Source organism: Silurus meridionalis, chromosome 22 (genome assembly GCF_014805685.1).
Source record: "Silurus meridionalis isolate SWU-2019-XX chromosome 22, ASM1480568v1, whole genome shotgun sequence".
NCBI lineage: Eukaryota > Metazoa > Chordata > Actinopteri > Siluriformes > Siluridae > Silurus > Silurus meridionalis.
This window is the reverse complement of record NC_060905.1, coordinates 2,183,127-2,201,339: the sequence shown is the minus strand read 5'-3', so window position 1 is coordinate 2,201,339 and position 18,213 is coordinate 2,183,127. Positions and strand designations below refer to the sequence as shown.

General features: G+C 42.0%; 1 protein-coding gene across 1 annotated transcript in view; it reads right to left on the bottom strand.

Moving 5' to 3' along the window:
* hdac5 (histone deacetylase 5) overlaps positions 1–18,213 on the bottom strand; it is a 60,050-nt gene that overhangs the window by 29,159 nt on the left and 12,678 nt on the right. Inside the window, 2 exon segments of the mRNA XM_046835314.1 lie at positions 1,168–1,312; positions 2,803–3,164. Coding sequence (XP_046691270.1) covers positions 1,168–1,312; positions 2,803–3,164 — 507 coding nt within the window.

The following is an 18,213-nucleotide window of genomic DNA, read 5'->3' as shown; positions in this document are numbered from 1 at the left end:
AATTTAAATAAGAAACAGAGATGGTCAAATCGGTGAGAGCGGTCCTGCAGAGGAGAAACTCTTTCCCCAGCTGGACATCGCTCCTGACCTCGTAGGGTGTGGAGGTTCCCCTCATGGAGTGCAGGGGTGAAGGGGAGATGAACTTTCGGACTGTGACGGGGAAGCTGCTCTACAGGGCCGGTGTTAAGGTTTTAAATAAGAATAAACTGAGTGTGAGGGTGGACCCCAGTGGAGAAATGTTCTTGGTTTTAATGATTATATTAAATCAGAGTGGAGACACTGTACAAACCACCGTTAACCAAAAAATCTGCCGATCTCCAGTAGGGGATTTTACACTGTATCATCTCACACACACACACACACACACACACACACACACACACACACACACACACACACACACAACCTTTAACTGTCATGTCTCATTTTATTTATTTATTTATTTATTTATTTATTTATTTAACTAACGAGTCAATCTGATACCATCTAGTATTAACATGACTTGTGTCAAATAAAGGATAGTAAAAGTCAAAGGTCTCTCTCTCTCTCTCTCTCTCTCTCTTTCCTCTCTACCTTTCTCTCTTGTCTTACTTTATCCCTTCTCGTCTCTCTCTTACCCTTTTCTCATCTCTCTCTTGTCCCCCTCCTTCTTGCCCCATGTTGGGGTGGTTGTTTAGCAGTGAGGACATGATGAAGAAGAAGAAGAAGAAGAAGAAGCAGGGTGAGGTGGATGTTGTGTGAGATGGTGATGTGTGAATCAGATTGTGGTATTAATAGAGCTCAGTGCGTCAGAGCACTAAATTCAATTACGCCTGTACAGTAGGAGACACGGCGGGGACAAATACTTTCACACACTCGGATGAATTCTGCAGCTGTGTGACCGTCGCTGATGACGTAACCTGGGGACGAGCGACGCCTGCGCGTGTTGTTATTGACAGGAAATCATTCACACCGTGTTAAACTCAAACGACAAACTTTATAGTGGAAAAAGGGGCGGAGCCGGAACATTTTCACGTTTTTGGGTTTGGACGCACGCGCAGGCATCCCATAAAAAAACGCAGTGAAATTGTGAAAACGTCACACGGGTCGTCATGGGAACCTCTCCCTGCGTTTAGAGGTCTCAGGTGTGAGTAAACGTAAAAGTGTGTGTGTGTGTGTGTTGCGTACTCTCTTTGCCCTTCTCCTTGTTCCTCAGCATTATGAGCTGCTGCTCCAGCCTCTGTTTCTCCATCTCCTCGTGCCTCTGCTGCTCCAACTTTCTTTTCTGCTCCAACTCCTGCTGACGCTTCGCTGCCAACAACTCCTGCTGCTGCTGCACACACACACACACACACACACACACACACACACACACACACAGCCAGTGGGCAAAGATCACAAGGTGAAAGAGAGAACATGTCGATCCGGTTACGTCACCCACACACACACACAGACGTCAAACTGAAACAGTGTACGTGCACACGTGCGTGCACTCTCTCACACCTACACACACACACACACACACACACACACACACACATACACAAACCATAAACACTAGGGGTGTATGGGTACACGTATTCGTACGGTACAGGGCTTTCGGTTCGGTGCACACGTGTACCGAATGCAGTCCTTTTTACGTGCAGAACACAGTTAAAATCTGAGTTCCCTCAGGAACATATTAAGCGGCGCACCACGAGTTTGTTTAGTCTCCACCTTGCACTTTTTTATTATTATTAACCTTGAAAACACACACAACAATGGCAGGAATATAAAAAAGAATCTATAGTAGCGCAGTGTCACTGTGGCTGCTCGCTCTGTACTGAAAATACGACTTGTTTTGCGCATGTATGAAAACGCTAAAGAATCCATAGCGCTAGCGTTAGCCGCTAACCAGGAAGTGGCTAGTAGCTGACGTTAGCGCTAGGATTCTTTAGCGTTTTATTTCCAGCTTCAAGAATTTCTCTTACAAATTTATCTTAAAAAATTCTGACAATTCCACATATTCAGGGGGTTTAAGAATGAAGGATGGAGAGAATGAAGACATTTGTTAAAGTCTGCTGAAATAAACAGAACAGTAAAGTAGAAAATACCTTATAATAATAAGGTATTAAAAATAAATATAAAATGAAATATATTTATTTTTTTACACACACTACTAATAGGTCTAACAAATGTAAACTATTTAATAAAAAATTTCCATTCATTACATTTTATTTAATCAATTAAATTTGTGCCAATTTAACTGATTACTCAATTTAATAAATATACCGTAATTTCCGGACTATAAAGCGCACCCTTATATAAGCCACTGAATTTGACAAAGATTATTATTTTAAACATAAATAAGCAGCACCTGTGTATAAGCCGCAGGTGTCTACACTGAAACTAATGAACTTTACACAGGCTTTAAAGAAAGACACTAAATGCAATATGTTGCGCTTCTATTAGGAGCATAGCGGTATTTTGGGAACAGCCTGCCACTGCATTCTTCCGGTATTACTGCGTGTGTGGAGACCGAGGAATATGTCTCTATAGCAGGAGATCTTCCACACACATCAAAACAGTGGAATGCAGATGTTCATGGAGCTGAGCTTTGTAGACTTTGTGTCATGATGGAACAGGTTTGGGGTCTCCAAGTTCCTATAGCATCCAAAGACGTTCTGTACAATTTGTGTCCCAATTCTTTTGTCCAAGATGATGATAGATAGATAGATAGATAGATATATAGATAGATAGATAGATAGATAGATAGATAGATAGATAGATAGATAGATAGATAGATAGATAGATAGATAGATGGGTGTGGGTGTGTGTTTGTACCTTGAGGTGCTCCTGCAGCTGGACCTCATGCTGTCGTGTCAGCACCTCGTGCTGCTTCTGGAACTCGGCAAACAGCAGCTGCTTCTGGAGCTCCTGCTGCTGCTTGAGGAGGAGAAGTTCATGCTGGAGCTGCTGTTCCCTCAGCGCCGGGTCCATCACGCTCAGAGCGCTCAGACGAGGATCCGTTCGCAAGTCCACCGGACCTCCTCCACCTCCTGCGCTTCCTCCTCCACCACCGCCACTGCCGCCACCACCACCACTACCTCCTCCTCCTCCTCCTCCACCACCTCCACCCTGTTCACCGACACCTCCAGCCACCGGACTCTGCATGCCCGAGGGCAGCGAGCTCTTCACCTCCACCACTGAGAGAGAGATAGAGAGAAAGAGAAGAAGAAGAGTTACAAATTACATTCTTCTGGAGGATTCTCATGTAGGATTCTGACTGGTCAGAAGATGTTGAGATGGATTTTCCAGTAGTGTGTAATCATGGTGGAGGTTTTTTTTTGTTGTTGTTTACAGAAGGAGTCTCCAGTGTCAGTGTAGCTGCTAATGTATAATGCAAGCGAGAACAGGAACTAACTTGAGCTGTACAGGAACACCATGAGGAACGCCATGAGGAACACCATGAGGAACGCCATGAGATGTAACTATAACTGGATAAAAAGTACCAAAAATTGACACATGTTCATGTTTTAATTTCATTTATTTTATTATACACATCATTTTAAAGTGTCTGTGGCAAACATACACCTCAGGAAAGACTTAACCCTGAGTGACAGTAGATGTTCTTCACCTGTCTATCTATCCAAAAGTTAAGAGATCTGAAAAATCTATGGGAAATCTCTTTTTCTTCTACTTCTTCTTCTTCTTCATCCACCTCCAAGATCACTCCACTAGCATGAGACAAGAGATCATCTCCTTCTTCGTCTTGTTCCTCCTTGATTTCCACCATCACTATAGTGAATACCGATCTCTTCTTCATATTCTTTCCCTTCTCCTTCATTTTCATCCATGTCCACTATTACTCCACTAGCATGAAACAGGAGATCTCTATCTTCTTCTTAATTCATCTCTACCATCATTCCAAAAACACGAGACAGAAGATCTGCTACTTCTCCTTCTCTATCCATTTCCACCACTGCTCTGCTAGCACGAGACAGCAGATAATCTCCTTCTCCTTTTTCTTCTTCCATTTCTACCATCCATAAAGTGAGACAGACCTCTTTCTTCATGTTCTTTCTCTCCTTCTTCATTGTCATCCATCGCCTTCGCTTCCATCACTCCACTAGCAGGAGATCTCTTCTTCTCCTTCATCCATCTCCACTATTATTTCAAAAACTTGAGACAGGAGATCTGCAGCTTCTCCTTCTCCACCATCACTCTACTAGATGTGAGAGAAGATCTCCTTCTTATTCTTCAATGATCTTCTCCCTCACTCCATTTGCATTAGACAGGAGATCTCCTATTCTTCTCCCCCTCCACCGTCATCCCAAAAGCATGAGACGGTTAGTTATTTAGACGGTTAGTTTCTCCTGCTTCTTCAACCATCTCCACCATCACTAGGAAGGTTTAAATCTACATTTGCACAATCCAGAAAACCCCTTCTTCTTCTTTTTCTTCCTCTTCTTTATTCATCTCCACTATTACTCAACCAGCATGATACAAAAGATCTTATTCTTCTTCAACCATTTCCACTAGCATGGTCAAAAGCGAGTCTATCATGACCTAGGAGATCTTCTTCATCCATCTCCACCATCACTTCACACCAGCATGATATAAATGATCTCCTTCTTCTTCCACTTTGTCTTCTTAATCCACTTCCAACATCAATCCACTTGCATGAGACAGGAGATCTTCTCTGCGATGCTTCCTTCATTTTTGTTTCTCCAGTAAAAAGCTAAGTACTGCTGGACATGGCTGAAACATCTCATTTCACAATGTTAAATAATAAATCAGCAAAATATCTCTTCGAGTTCACAACAGCAGCAGGTTATAAAAGACGAGATGATGAATATTAACGAGGTGGATTTGCATACATGAATATTTATAACCAGTGGGAGGTTTCATGGAGAAATAAAGGGCCGGCTGTTGGAGTGAAATTATGAAATCAGAGTTTTAAAATAAAACGCTGACACATTTCTGATCTTCTCCTTCTTAATTTTCGTCCACCTCCACCAATACTCCACCAGAAATCTCCATCTCCAACATCATGCCAATAGTAAAAGATATGAGAACTTCTCCATCCTCTTCTTTATACATCTTCACCTTCATTACACTAGAAGAAGATCAAATTCTTCTTCTCCTCCTTCTTTTTCCATCCAGCTCCACCATTACCCCATGAGTATAAGACAGCAGATCTCCTCCTTCTCTTTCTTCTTCTTCTACTTTATCTCTTTCCAACATAATTCCCTTTAGCATAAGACAGGAAATATACTACTTCCTCTCTTTTGGCTTCATCCATCTCCTCAATCATGCCCCTATCAAAAGATTGTAGATCTTCTGCTCCTCCATTTTCACCATCGCTCCACTAGCTTGAGATGGTGGATCTCCTCTTCTGCTGCTCCCTTCATCTCCACCATCATTTAATTAGCACACCACAGGTAACGTAACTCTTCATCTACTTCGCCTTTGTCTTCCTCTAACTCCACCATCACTCCACTAGTAAAAGATAGATCTTCTTTTCTTCCTGCTTCCATCACCACCATCTTCACTAGCATGAGACAGGTCTTCTACTTTTTCTCTTTCTTCATCTCATTATACTTTATCTATCTTCACCATCACTCCACTACCATAAGACAGAAGATCTCCTTCTTTATCTTTTCCTCCTTTCTTCTCCTCTTCTTCTTCTTACTCTTCATCCATCTCCACCATCGCTCCAATAGCATGAGACAGAAGCTCTTCTCTCGTCTCTTCTTCATCTATCTCACCATCGCTCAAATAGCATGAGACAGAAGGTCTTCTCTCTTCCCTTCTTCAGCAGATTTCGTTCTTATTATCCTCCCTTCTCATCTACTTCTTCTTCTTCATCTCCTCCTTCCTCCTCTTTATCCATCTCTACCATGATTCTACCAACACAAAACAGGTAAACAGAACTTTCCAGCTCTGGGAATGAAATTCATCTGTGAACACGGCATCGGGAGATTTGCTGTAGTTATTTATATCGGACATGAAGCATGACTCTGAGAGAGACTCTGGAACCCTGAGCAGGTTCTCACCTGCATGAAGAACTACTTTGACCGCCTACTTTCGCAGTAAGACATCAGTCTCGGCTATCACTCCACGAGCATGAGAGACCACCATTTATAGTTTAGAAAATGCTGTTGCTAGGCAACCAGTAGTTTTAAACTCCAAGTGTTTGAAAATAATCTATACTATATGGTCAAAACATTTGTGGACACCCGAGCATAACATTTGTAGGTGCTTTCTGAACATCTCGTTCCTCATTTTGCGTTTACAATCAGCTCCACTCTTCTAAAAGCTGTTCCACTGGATTTTGTGGAGATTTGTACAAGACTCATTCAGCCACAAAGACGTGTGTTAATAAAGTCAGGTACTGATGTGGGTGAGTGACATGTAGGTGAGCTCTAGAGCCAACATTGGTGTAAAAACCTTTACCTCATTTAGATCATGATAAAGATCAACCGGCCTTAACAAGCAGAGAAACTAAGCTGATAACCGAGACTAGTGATTTAGTTTCGTTAGTTTGCAAACACAGACGCGAACAGGAAGCTCTCGGGATCGCTCGGTTCCAAATCGTCGTTAGCAGACGTTCAGCACGTGGCTGTGACTTACACAACAAGTGTAAAGCACTTAAGTCCATCAACTAATTAATGAGTTCACTGGTAAAATGGATAAATTCATTACAACCGGAAGACATGAGGACACTTCTGTAGAACAACATCGACGTGAAAGAGACACACCTGATCTACAGCGAGATCCAGGATTATCAGCACATCAGCCACTCATTCATTTTGAACGAGTCTTTAACGTGACTCAGAAGAACGAGTCGTCTCAAAGAGTGATTCTTTTTCTTCATGATTTTCTTTTTCTTCTTCTTCCTTCATCTCAATCACTCCTCTAATGTGAGAAGGAAAATCTTGCTCTCTTTCTTCTCCCTTTAACCCCACCATTACTGCACTAACATGACACAGTAGATATTCTTCTTCTTCTTCATCAGTCTCCACCATCACTGCACTAACATAAGACCGAAGATCTTCTCCTTCTTCTTCATCAGTCTCCACCATCACTGCACTAACATAAGACAAAAGATCTTCTACTTCTTCTTCATCAATTTCCAACTTCACTCCACTATCATGAGACAGAATATCTTTAACTTCTAATTCATCAGTCTCCACCATCACTACACTAACATGAGACTGAAGATCTTTTCCTTCTTCTTCATCAGTCTCCACCATCACTGCACTAACATGACACAGATCTTCTCCTTCTTCATCAGTCTCCAACATCACTGCACTAACATAAGACAGAGGATCTTCATCAATTTCCAACTTGACTCCACCAACATGAGACAGAAGATCTTCTATTTCTTCCTCCATCTCCACCATCGCTCCACTAATATGAGACAGAAGATCTTCTACCTACTCCATATCCATCATCACACTATTAGCATGAGAAAGGAGATCTCATTCTCTTGCTTCATTTCCATCAGCATTATCCAGGACATATCTTTCTTCTCTTTCTGATTCAACCACCTTCGCCATCACTATACTAACATGTGAAAAGTCCTCTCCTTTTTCTTCCTCCATCACCACCATGACTATAATCTCATTAAGCAGTAGATCTTCTCATTCATCATCCTTCTTCCTCGATCTCTACCATCACTATACTAACATGTAAAAGATCTTCTCCTTCTGCTTCCTCCATCTCCACCATCACTACAGCAACATGTGAAAGATTATCTCTTCCTTCTTCTTCCTCCATCTCCACCATCACATCACTAGCATGAGACAGAAAAGCTCCTTCTCTGCTTCCTAGCCAGATGTTCAACCAGATGAAACATGGTGGCGGCAAACGTAATTTACATACCATTAAATGAGAACAATGAATAAACTGACAACATTACAGCCGTGGGAATCTGTTCAGCACGAGTCAGGAAACAACGAGGTGAGATGAAAAGGAAAAGAGAAACCGGAGAACACAGAGTGAAGGTTGTGTGTATGTAATTGTGTATGTGTGTGTGTATGTGTGTGTGTTTGTGTGTGTGTGTGTGTGGGATGGTCTACAACACTATTTCCGCAGTGCAATCGTTTTTTTTTGTACCGAGAGAGGAAAATCCAGTTAGAGCCTCCTTCGAGTGTCGAAATGAAACGGCAGCATCACTGCGGCTTCCTCCTACACACTCAGTTCCAGGAATCCCCTCACATCGGCGTGCTGATGAGAGTCATTCCCCCGAAACGGGATTCCCTCCGAAGCTTCCTCGTCCGCTTTATTGTCTTCAGGCTTTTCCTCAACAATGCTATGAAAATAAACCATAATAAACACAGGAGCTAGAAGACGCCTCGAGGGCAAGAGATCTTTTCTTCACAAGGAACTAAGAGACAAGATGCAGGTTCTAAATGCCGAGAAGTGGAGAGATGGCGAACGATAAAGGCGGGCAGTGGGAGTTTCGCAAGCATCAGGAGACTAAAAATAGCCGAGGGAAGGCAGGAAGTGGCGAGAAGCAGTTCCTCATTACACATACATGAAGGGAAACAGAGGGCAACGGCAAAACATTTGTGAATTAGCCAACTAGGTTGGAACCAATAAAAAGAGGACAAGACCGGAGCCCGGATTAGGTTATGAGATTAAATCAAAGTGCTGAGATTACAGCTCTCACACGCAAAGAGCGAGGGCTAAAAATAACCCCGCTGTCATTCCAGCCTTCCCCACGACCGCCTCCAGCTCTCCAAGCCTGCCACTATCTGGCAAATCGCATTCTGAGCTCCTGACACAACACTTCGTAGGAGATTTGCTGGGGTTTCCATGTCATTGGACCCCACAGCACACATTACAGCGATTTCCATGCTCGGTACGTCCAATTCGACACTTCACAGGGTTGAAGTTGAGCTGGTGCAGGAGTGAAAATGCTGAAAAAGGGTGAAGGCAAAATGCAGGTGGAACGAATAGAGCTAGAATGAGGAACACCCCCATGATATTCTGATTCTAGAGTCAGGGTTCATGGGGTAAATCACTTTTCAAGATAATTGTGATAGATGTCTGTAAATGGGAAAAAAAGGAGAGTGATGGGGGGGTAAAGCGAGAGTAAAAGGGAAGTGAAGGGGGAGTAAAAGGAAGGGAAAAGGTAGGTAAAGGGGGGAGTAAACAGAGGGTAAAAAGAGTAAAGGGGAGTAAAGAGGAGTAAAGGAGGAGTAAAGGGGAGTATATGGGGAGTAGGAGAAGGGAAAGAAGGGAGTAAAGGGGAGTAAAAGGACAGTAAAGGTGGAGGAAAAGGGAGGAAGGAGTAAAATTGGAGGAAAGGGGTGTAAAAGGAAGTAAAGGGAAAGTAAAGGAGTAAAGGGAGTAAAAAGAGAGTAAAGTGGAAGTAAAAGGAGTAAAGGGGAGTAAAGGGGAGTAAAGGGAAAGTAAAGGGGAGTAAAAAGAGAGTAAAGGGGAGTGAAAGGGGAGTAAAGGGAAAGTAAAAGGAAGTAAAAGGGAAGTAAAGGGAAAGTAAAGGGGAGTAAAAGGAGTAAAAAGAGAGTAAAGAGGAGTAAAAGGAAAGTAAAGGGGAGTAAAAAGAGAGTAAAGGGGAGTGAAAGGGGAGTAAAAGGAAAGTAAAAGGAAGTAAAAGGGAAGTAAAGGGAAAGTAAAGGAGTAAAGGGAGTAAAAGGAGTAAAGGGAGTAAAGAGGAGTAAAAGGAAAGTAAAAAGAGTAAAGAGGAGTAAAGGGGAGTAAAAGGAAAGTAAAAGGAAGTAAAGAGAAAGTAAAGGGGAGTAAAAGAGAGTAAAGGGGAGTAAAGGGGAGTGAAAGGGGAGTAAAGGGAAAGTAAAAGGAAGTAAAAGGGGAGTAAAAGAGAGTAAAGTGGAAGTAAAAGGAGTAAAAAGAGAGTAAAGGGGAGTGAAAGGGGAGTAAAGGGAAGTAAAGGGAAGTAAAGGGAAGTAAAGGGAAGTAAAAGGGGTGTAAAGGGGAGTAAAAGGACAGTAAAGGTGGAGGAAAAGGGAGGAAGGGAGAAGTACAAACACTCTCCAAAGCAGATAAAAAAAAAACCCCGCAGTTTTTGCATCGTAGTGTTGACTGTCAAAGTGGAGGCTTTCAAAAATGATGTGCAATTTATAGTCATTGCAGCAATGTTTAAAAAAATGGAACATGAATAAACTCCGCAGTAATAAATTACACATATCAAAGTGTCTTACGATTTGCTCATGTGAAGTAAAGTTACGTAAGTGGTTTCAGATATTTTAACTTGGATGATTTTGGGAAACCTCTTCAAAACAATGTTTACATTTACGGTATTTGGCAGAGGCCCTTATCCAGAGAGACTTACATCCGAGCAGTTGAGGCTCAAGGGCCCAGCAGTAGCAGGTTAGTGGTGTTGGGATATGAACTTGTGACCTTCCGATCAAAATTCCAATGCCTTAACCAATGAGCTACCACCTCCCTTCTGTGACTTTCTTCTAAGAAGGTAAGTTTTACGAATCAGGCAGCTCCTCAACACCTCCTCGAGAACAAGTAGGTCGCTTGGTTGTAGCAAAAAAACAGGCGACTCAATAAAGGACCAACAAATATTCCAGCTACGTTGTGCCAAAGCTTCAGTAAAAACAATAGCGGGTGCATTTCCTACTTTGATCGCCGGTGTTGAGTAAACCTTGTACAAAACTGGTTGAGGAGATGGATAGAGATATTAAGAGCAATTCACAGCAAGAGTGAAAGAGAGAGAGCAAGAGTGAGAGAGAAGGAGGAAGGGAAAAAAATCAAGTTGTGGTTTTGTAAACAGGGAAGACGAAAATAGTACTGGAAGGCAGGCCAAGGAGTGAAAGCTACCTCCTCATTACAGAGGAATAAAGTGACGGTGAGGGATCTCTGGGTTGAAATTGAGAATGTGGCAGGAAGAGAGGGTAGTGAAATGTGTGGAGGGGGTAGATTTGTGTATAAACTAGCTGGCTTCTTGTAATCAATAAAAGAACAGATGCAACCAGAACCTGGAGTAAGTCCTCACCAGATTAGATCTGTGTGCAGAGATTACTGTAATCACCCACAGCGAGGAAGCCCTAAAAATAGCCGCAGACTCGTCCAGCCCCAGCCTCCACTGACCCCATCCATCTTAATGGGCTCTTTTTCACGTAAAGTGTTCTGGCAAATCAAAATCCCGACGTGTTGTGCAGCACTTTTCAAAGTCTTACTCAGAAAGTATGCTGGATAAGGTGTTTGATTTCGAGGGTACGAACAGTGAGCTTTATGATTACAATTACGAATATTACACCAAATAGTTCAACTTAGAAGCATTGATACAGTGACTTCTACTGACTCCTCAAGAAACCACCTACATGCTACACAAGTGACTCTGACATTCCATTTACAGCATTCAGCAGATCTTATCCAGATCTTCTTACATTTATCTAAGCAGCTCCGGGGTTAAGGGCCTTGCTCCGGGGCCCAGGAGTGGCAGCTCTGCAACTAAGCTCCCACCTCCACACACTTCCTTCGTTTTTTTTAATCGCAGGGCAAAAAGGAGCCCAAAATTTAGGTTTACATCTATAGCATTTGGACGAGCAACTTAAAGCGACTTGCAATGATCTCATTTATGCCAGAGGTCCCCAACCAAGCACCAGGCTAAGGAAAAGTTACTACCAGGTCCCAAGCACTTCCTGGAGAAAATGTCTATAGACATGACACTGTATTTGTTATTGTATGTTTTGACCTTTTTCCAAATATACATATGGTACAATGTCCAAGTCTAAGTGATGGTGATAATGGAGAAAAGATCCATTGTATCTATAATACCGTCTCGTCTCTAGGGCAGGTCTCATTCCCCCAAACACCATTTGCGTTATACAAACTACTACCCCCAACCAAGAAGCAGCAATGCCCCCAATCCCCACCCAAACCCACACTGCAAGAAAAGTTTAATACCGAATCAGGTCCATGGTGTACAAAAAAGTTGCAGACTTTTAAACAGTTCTCAAGAGTTGGTGGTGCTGAGATCAAAAGTTACAACCTTCCATTGCTATTACCCACTGACCCCCTGTAGAACCATTAGCCATCCTTTACCTGACCTGCAAACTTGGATTACAACCAAGTCTGAAGCTTCTCTAAGCTGATCTTCAACACAACGATGTAATGATGTGAGAGATTAACTTGAAAAACAGATTAAAGAAACATTCCTGCAAGCACCTGGACATGAAACCTGAGACTTCTGAACCTCCAGGAAGCATCTAAAAACCTGAAGCTGAACCCTGTTCTGACCCTGATTTCGGAGAACATTCTCTGTAGAAATCCCGTACACACTAAAGCTTCTGTGAGTGAGCCAGAGAACTTATATTCATAACAACTAATCACTGAAAGTAGCAAGCGGCTGCCAGACACTCGCTGGAAAAAGAACGAGGGCAAGCGGCCAAGAGTGGTGAATGAGATTAAAGCCTGATCTCGAGGAAACCGGAATCACACCCCGGCTCTTTATGCTGGAACCTGAATAACAACCTGACCTGAATGACCATTTTTCTTAGGTCTAAAACTCCACACGACTTTGAACTACTTTACGAATCAACACACATTATATATATATATATATATATATATATATATATATATATATATATATATATATATATATATATATGAATATGCGTTGAGGAGTTATTAACTCAAACAACTATCGCTGCTGATGAATCGGCAACACTGATTAATCGTTCGACCTCTAATAAACAAGCCGTATAGCTACAAGAAGCGTGAAAACGCAAACCGTTGATTCGTTACTAAAGAAACCATGAGCATATAAAAACAAAGACGCTTTATACACCATAAAAAGCTATTTGCATTTGTGCTATGGCTATAGCTGCTCTAGAAACATCAAGAAATAACCTTCTGACCAGACGTTCAAATGAAAGCATGTATGTATGAGGACCAGAATAGTTGCACTTGAAACGCTGTAAATCGGTTTGCGACTGCCAGCAGCAGTGAACAAAGCGCGAATACCAATGACTTTCCCTGGTGGAAATGTTTTAGCGAACCTGCCAAGTGCTCATCCTGCATGTTTTTTCCTCTCTCTTGCGTTCAGGTCAAAAAAATAAACCTAAAACGCTGACCGCAGGTTTGGGTGGGCGTGGGGGGGCATGCCCACCCTCTACATGTATTGTGTATGTATGAAAATGGCTACCCTGTTTATTTTGGGAGGGGGGGGATCTTTTGGGCATGTTCCATGTTCGTACATGAGGGGAAGGGCTTATCTTGTTAGCTGCTTGTTTTTAAAAAGTTTTCTTTCTCTTTTTTTTTTGTACATTATTAGCGCTCTTTCGTCCTCCATCTACTCATCTGATGTTCGCTCCGTCCCCAGCTCAGGACTCCCGGGGGAGACTAAAGACGAGCAGTGACAGAACCCGGAGTGTGCCTGTTAAAAAAAAAAAAAAGTGGGTTATAAATAAACGAGGATTAATAATGCACCGGGAGGGTTGAGGGGTATAAGGGGGAGGAGTCCAAGGGCTCAGGGGTTTCGCACTGCGCTTTTAAAAGCGCTTCTATTTTCAGCTCGTGTTTTTTCTCAACACTGTAGCTTCGAGCGTCTCTCTTTCTATTTTACACACACACACACACACACACACACACACACACACACACACACACACACACACACACACACACCAAACACACTTGAGTTTCTCTGGCTCTGTCTCAGTGCTGCAGATGGAACGAGCTCCTGCAGAGAGGCTGTGTTTGATGTGAGAAAAATGGAGGGATATATCCTGATAGGATGGGAAGGGGACGGAAGCGTAGCCGCGGCCTGTCTCGCTGCTCCGACTCTACTCCAGGTTTTTCTGACAAGTCCCTGATGCAGGGGAGATTCCTTTACACGCTGACAGCGCTGGCAGAACATCACCCGGATAATTGGACGGCAGAGTTCAGGAACTAAAGTTCCTTCGCTATGACTCCCACCACCGCCTTCGATCGTCTTCCAATAGATAGACAGACAGATAGAGCGCAGAAACTAGAGACGCCTTCCTTCCTTTTATGTTAAACAACACAAACACATTTACAATTACAGCATTTAACTTACATTTATCTCTTTCATACAACTGAGCAGCTATAGGTTAAGGGCCATGCTCAGGGGCCCAGCAGTGGCAGCTTAGTGTGGCTGGGATTTGAAATCACAACCTTTAGACCCAAAATCCAATGCCCCAACTTCTAAACTACCACCTAAGCATAACCACTATGCCTAGCCACGTTTTCAATTCAGTATGAGTCCATGCGAACGTTCTGTCGCTATAGAAACGATAATGTGGTGAAAATCCTAATCAATAAAATTCTGACCAATCAGAATCCAGAATTCCAAAATGCGCTGACAGAGCTAATAAATGGGCAGTAATATGTACAATAAAACATCACATTTAAAGTGGGGTGTGTGCGTGTGTATGTAGGTGTGTGGGTCTGTGCGTGTGTGTGTGTGCGTGTGTGTGTTTGCTGGTACTTTAGATAAACCATGTAAGAACAGATAAGGAACACAGCGAACTAATCACTGCTTGTCGACAGTAAAGTTGTGCGAACGTGCATAAGTGTGTGTGAGTGTGTATGAGTGTGTGTGAATGTGTGTGTGTGTGTGTGTGTGTGTGTGTGTGTGTGGTGAGTGTGTGTTTGTTAAAACCTGGATGAACCAGTCAACAGCAACGCAACACAACAAAGTGAGCAGAAGTGATTTTCTTAAAAAGACAAAGTAACTGTTGGAGATATAAAGTGGGCGGGGCCAGCAACTGTGATACCGACCGATGAGATGCAGTCGCTCCCTCTCTCACTCACAATGATTACATATAGATAGATAGAGAGAGAGAGAGAGAGAGAGAGAGAGAGAGAGAGAGAGAGACAGACAGACAGACAGACAGACAGATGGGGAGACTTATAGAAAGACAGACAGACAGACAGACAGACAGACAGACAGACAGACAGACAAACAGACAGACAACTAAAGAGACAGACAAACAGATGGAGAGACATATAGACAGACAGACAGACAGACAGACAGACAGACAGACAGACACATCCATGTCTTCAGCACACCCATATTACATCACTTTTTACTGTTTACATGCTGTTTTTGCACATCTTTTTTTGGATTGCAGCTGTTGCACAAAATTTTGTTTACATTTTTGTTAATTACAATGTTCACTTTACTCTTTTACACACAGTGGAGGAGGAACGTTGTTTTATTTCACTGTGTACTGCGTCAGATATATATGGTTGAAATGACAATAAAAGCTTCTTGACTTAACTTGACAGATGGAGAGACATATAGACAGAAAGATGAAAAACAAACAGACAGACAGACAGACAGACAGACAGACAGACAGACAGACAGATGGAGTGACAGACAAGTAACACATGAAAGACAGTCCTTTGGGTTTTTGTGAGCTGTTAGTGTTAGACTTGCCATCGACGTTTCTCCAGCTCAGATCCAAAACAGAGCTGATGGTGCAGAGTGTGATAAATAACACACACACACACACACACACACACACACACACACACACACACACACACACACGTATGCACGCGGCACAATCCTAATGTGACTGTTCCTGTGGAAATGAACAAACACTGAATGCTTTATATAACCTGCTGGAAGGAGAGCAAAGGACGCACACACACACACACACACACACACACACACACACACACACACACACACACACACACACACACACACAGAGACACCTCAGAAACCTGTGGTCTATAAACAGCCCTTATCTAGGGCTGCACCATGCTAGAAAAGATCGCAGTAATCTATCTATCTGTCTATCTGTCTGTCTGCCTCTCTGTCTGTCTGTTGAACTTTTTCTTTCTTTCATATTTCATGTAGAAATATTTACATGAATGCTAGATCATAAATTTGAATGTCTGAAACAAACTATGTGTCCAAAAGTATCGGAACAGCTGACTTTCTCACCCAGATGTGTTTTTTCCCCAAACATCTTTGGACAATTTTTGGATGCAGTACAATTCAATATCTTCCTTTGTCCTAAGTGACCTAAACCTGTTAAAGCATGACCCAAAATCCAGCTCCATGAAGATCTGAAGATCTCCTTCTATAGAGCTCCAACACTATTGAACACCCGGCTTTGGGATGAATTGTTCACACTGACTGCACCCCAGAAGCCTCCTCACCTCACCAACATCAGTGCCTGACTTTACTAACACACATCCTTGTGGCTTAATGAAACCACAAATCTCCAGCAATTCTTGTGGAACATCTTTAAAGAAGAGTGAAGCTTATTAAAACAGCAAATGGACACTAAACGTGGAACTGGATGTTCAGAGACAGAGGTCGATGTGTGTGAGGAAGACGCAGGTACCAGAGACGCGGTTAGTGTTTCGTATTTCCAGCTTTTCCGGCCCTTCCCCCTGCTCCAGAGATTTGCCTTTTTTTTTTCTTTTTTAAACGGAGCTGTTTTGCAGAAAGCCGAGCTTACGTCATGGTCTTATTTTCTTCTACACCAGGCTCTGGTAGAGACGAGAAAGAGAGATAGAGAGAGAGAGAGAGAGAGAGAGAGAGAGAGAAAGAAAAGCATGAATATTGCTTTCCAGAAATAGCACATAGCAACGCTCGCTAGGCCGCCCTGTCAAATCTGCTCTTCGTCCTCGTCTTGTTAGCGCAGCAGAGAGAGGACGGGGGTGGAAAGAGAGAGAGAGAGAGAAAGAAAGAAAGAGATGGGCATGCAAGATGGAGAGTGACAGGGTGAAGGCTGGAGAAGACGGTTGTGAAGATCAACAGGTTGGCGTGGGATATCTGCGTAACGTTCAGACTCGCTTCTGGAGCTAATCAGAGAGCAGCGTTATTTATGATGCTCGGGAAGCTCCGAGGCGGAGGGCAAGAGCCGGCCCTGTTCAGCCAGACTGCACGCCTAGTGGGAAAACCCGGAACAGTGCAGGAATAATGCGAGTAAATAGGGAATTGGTTGGAGGATAATCATCATCATTAGCATATTAATTTAACTAACATTTATTCAGTGTGCAGTCAAATAAACCCTGCCCTTCTTTACGTCACTTTCACTTCCATATATAATAATGTACAGAGTTTATAGTGTAGTATATAGTATATATAGTGTATAAAGGAGAGTGTACAAAGTGTGGTGTAGTTTATACAGTGTAGTGTATAGTAATATGTGTAGAGTATAGAGTATATCAAGTATAGTATATAGAGTATTGTGTATTGGGTATAGTGTAAAGAGTATATCAAGTATAGTGTAGAGCCGGGGTCACCAACCTTTTTAAAACTGAGAGCTACTTCTTGGGTACCAATTATTGTGAAGAGCTACCAGTTTGATACACACTTCTGAAATAACCAATTTGCTCAATTTACCTTTAATTATATGTAATAATTTATGATATTACCAGCTCACTGGTACGTGGTGCTATGGTGAGCTATTTTTAGAAAAGGCCAGCGGGCGACTCGTGTGGTTCAAGTGGGCGACCATGTTGGTGACCCCTGGTGTAGAGTATAGCATTTAGAGTAGAGTGTAAAGTGTATAGAGTATAGTTTATATCAAATATAGTGTATATTAAGTATAGTGTAAAGAGCATTGTGTATAGAGGATATCAAGTACAGTGTAGAGTATAGCGTTTAGAGTATAGCATATAGCGTATAAAGTATAGTCTATAGAGTATTGTGTATAGAGTATATCAAGTATAGTGTAAAGAGTATTGTGTATAGAGTACAGTGTATAGAAGATATCAAGTATAGTGTATAGAGTATATCAAATATAGTGTATAGAGAATTGTGTATAGAGTACAGTGTATAGAGTATATTAAGTATAGTATATAGAGTATTGTGTATAGAGTATATCAAGTATAGTGTAAAGAGTATTGTGTATAGAGTACAGTGTATAGAAGATATCAAGTATAGTGTATAGAGTATATCAAATATAGTGTATAGAGAATTGTGTATAGAGTACAGTGTATAGAGTATATTAAGTATAGTATATAGAGTATTGTGTATAGAGTATATCAAGTATAGTGTAAAGAGTATTGTGTATAGAGTATATCAAGTATAGTGTATTGTGTATAGAGGATATCAAGTACAGTGTAGAGTATAGCGTTTAGAGTATAGCATATAGTGTATAGCATATAGTGTATAGAGTATATCAAGTATAGTGTAAAGAGTATTGTGTATAGAGTACAGTGTATAGAAGATATCAAGTATAGTGTATAGAGTATATCAAATATAGTGTATAGAGAATTGTGTATAGAGTACAGTGTATAGAGTATATTAAGTAT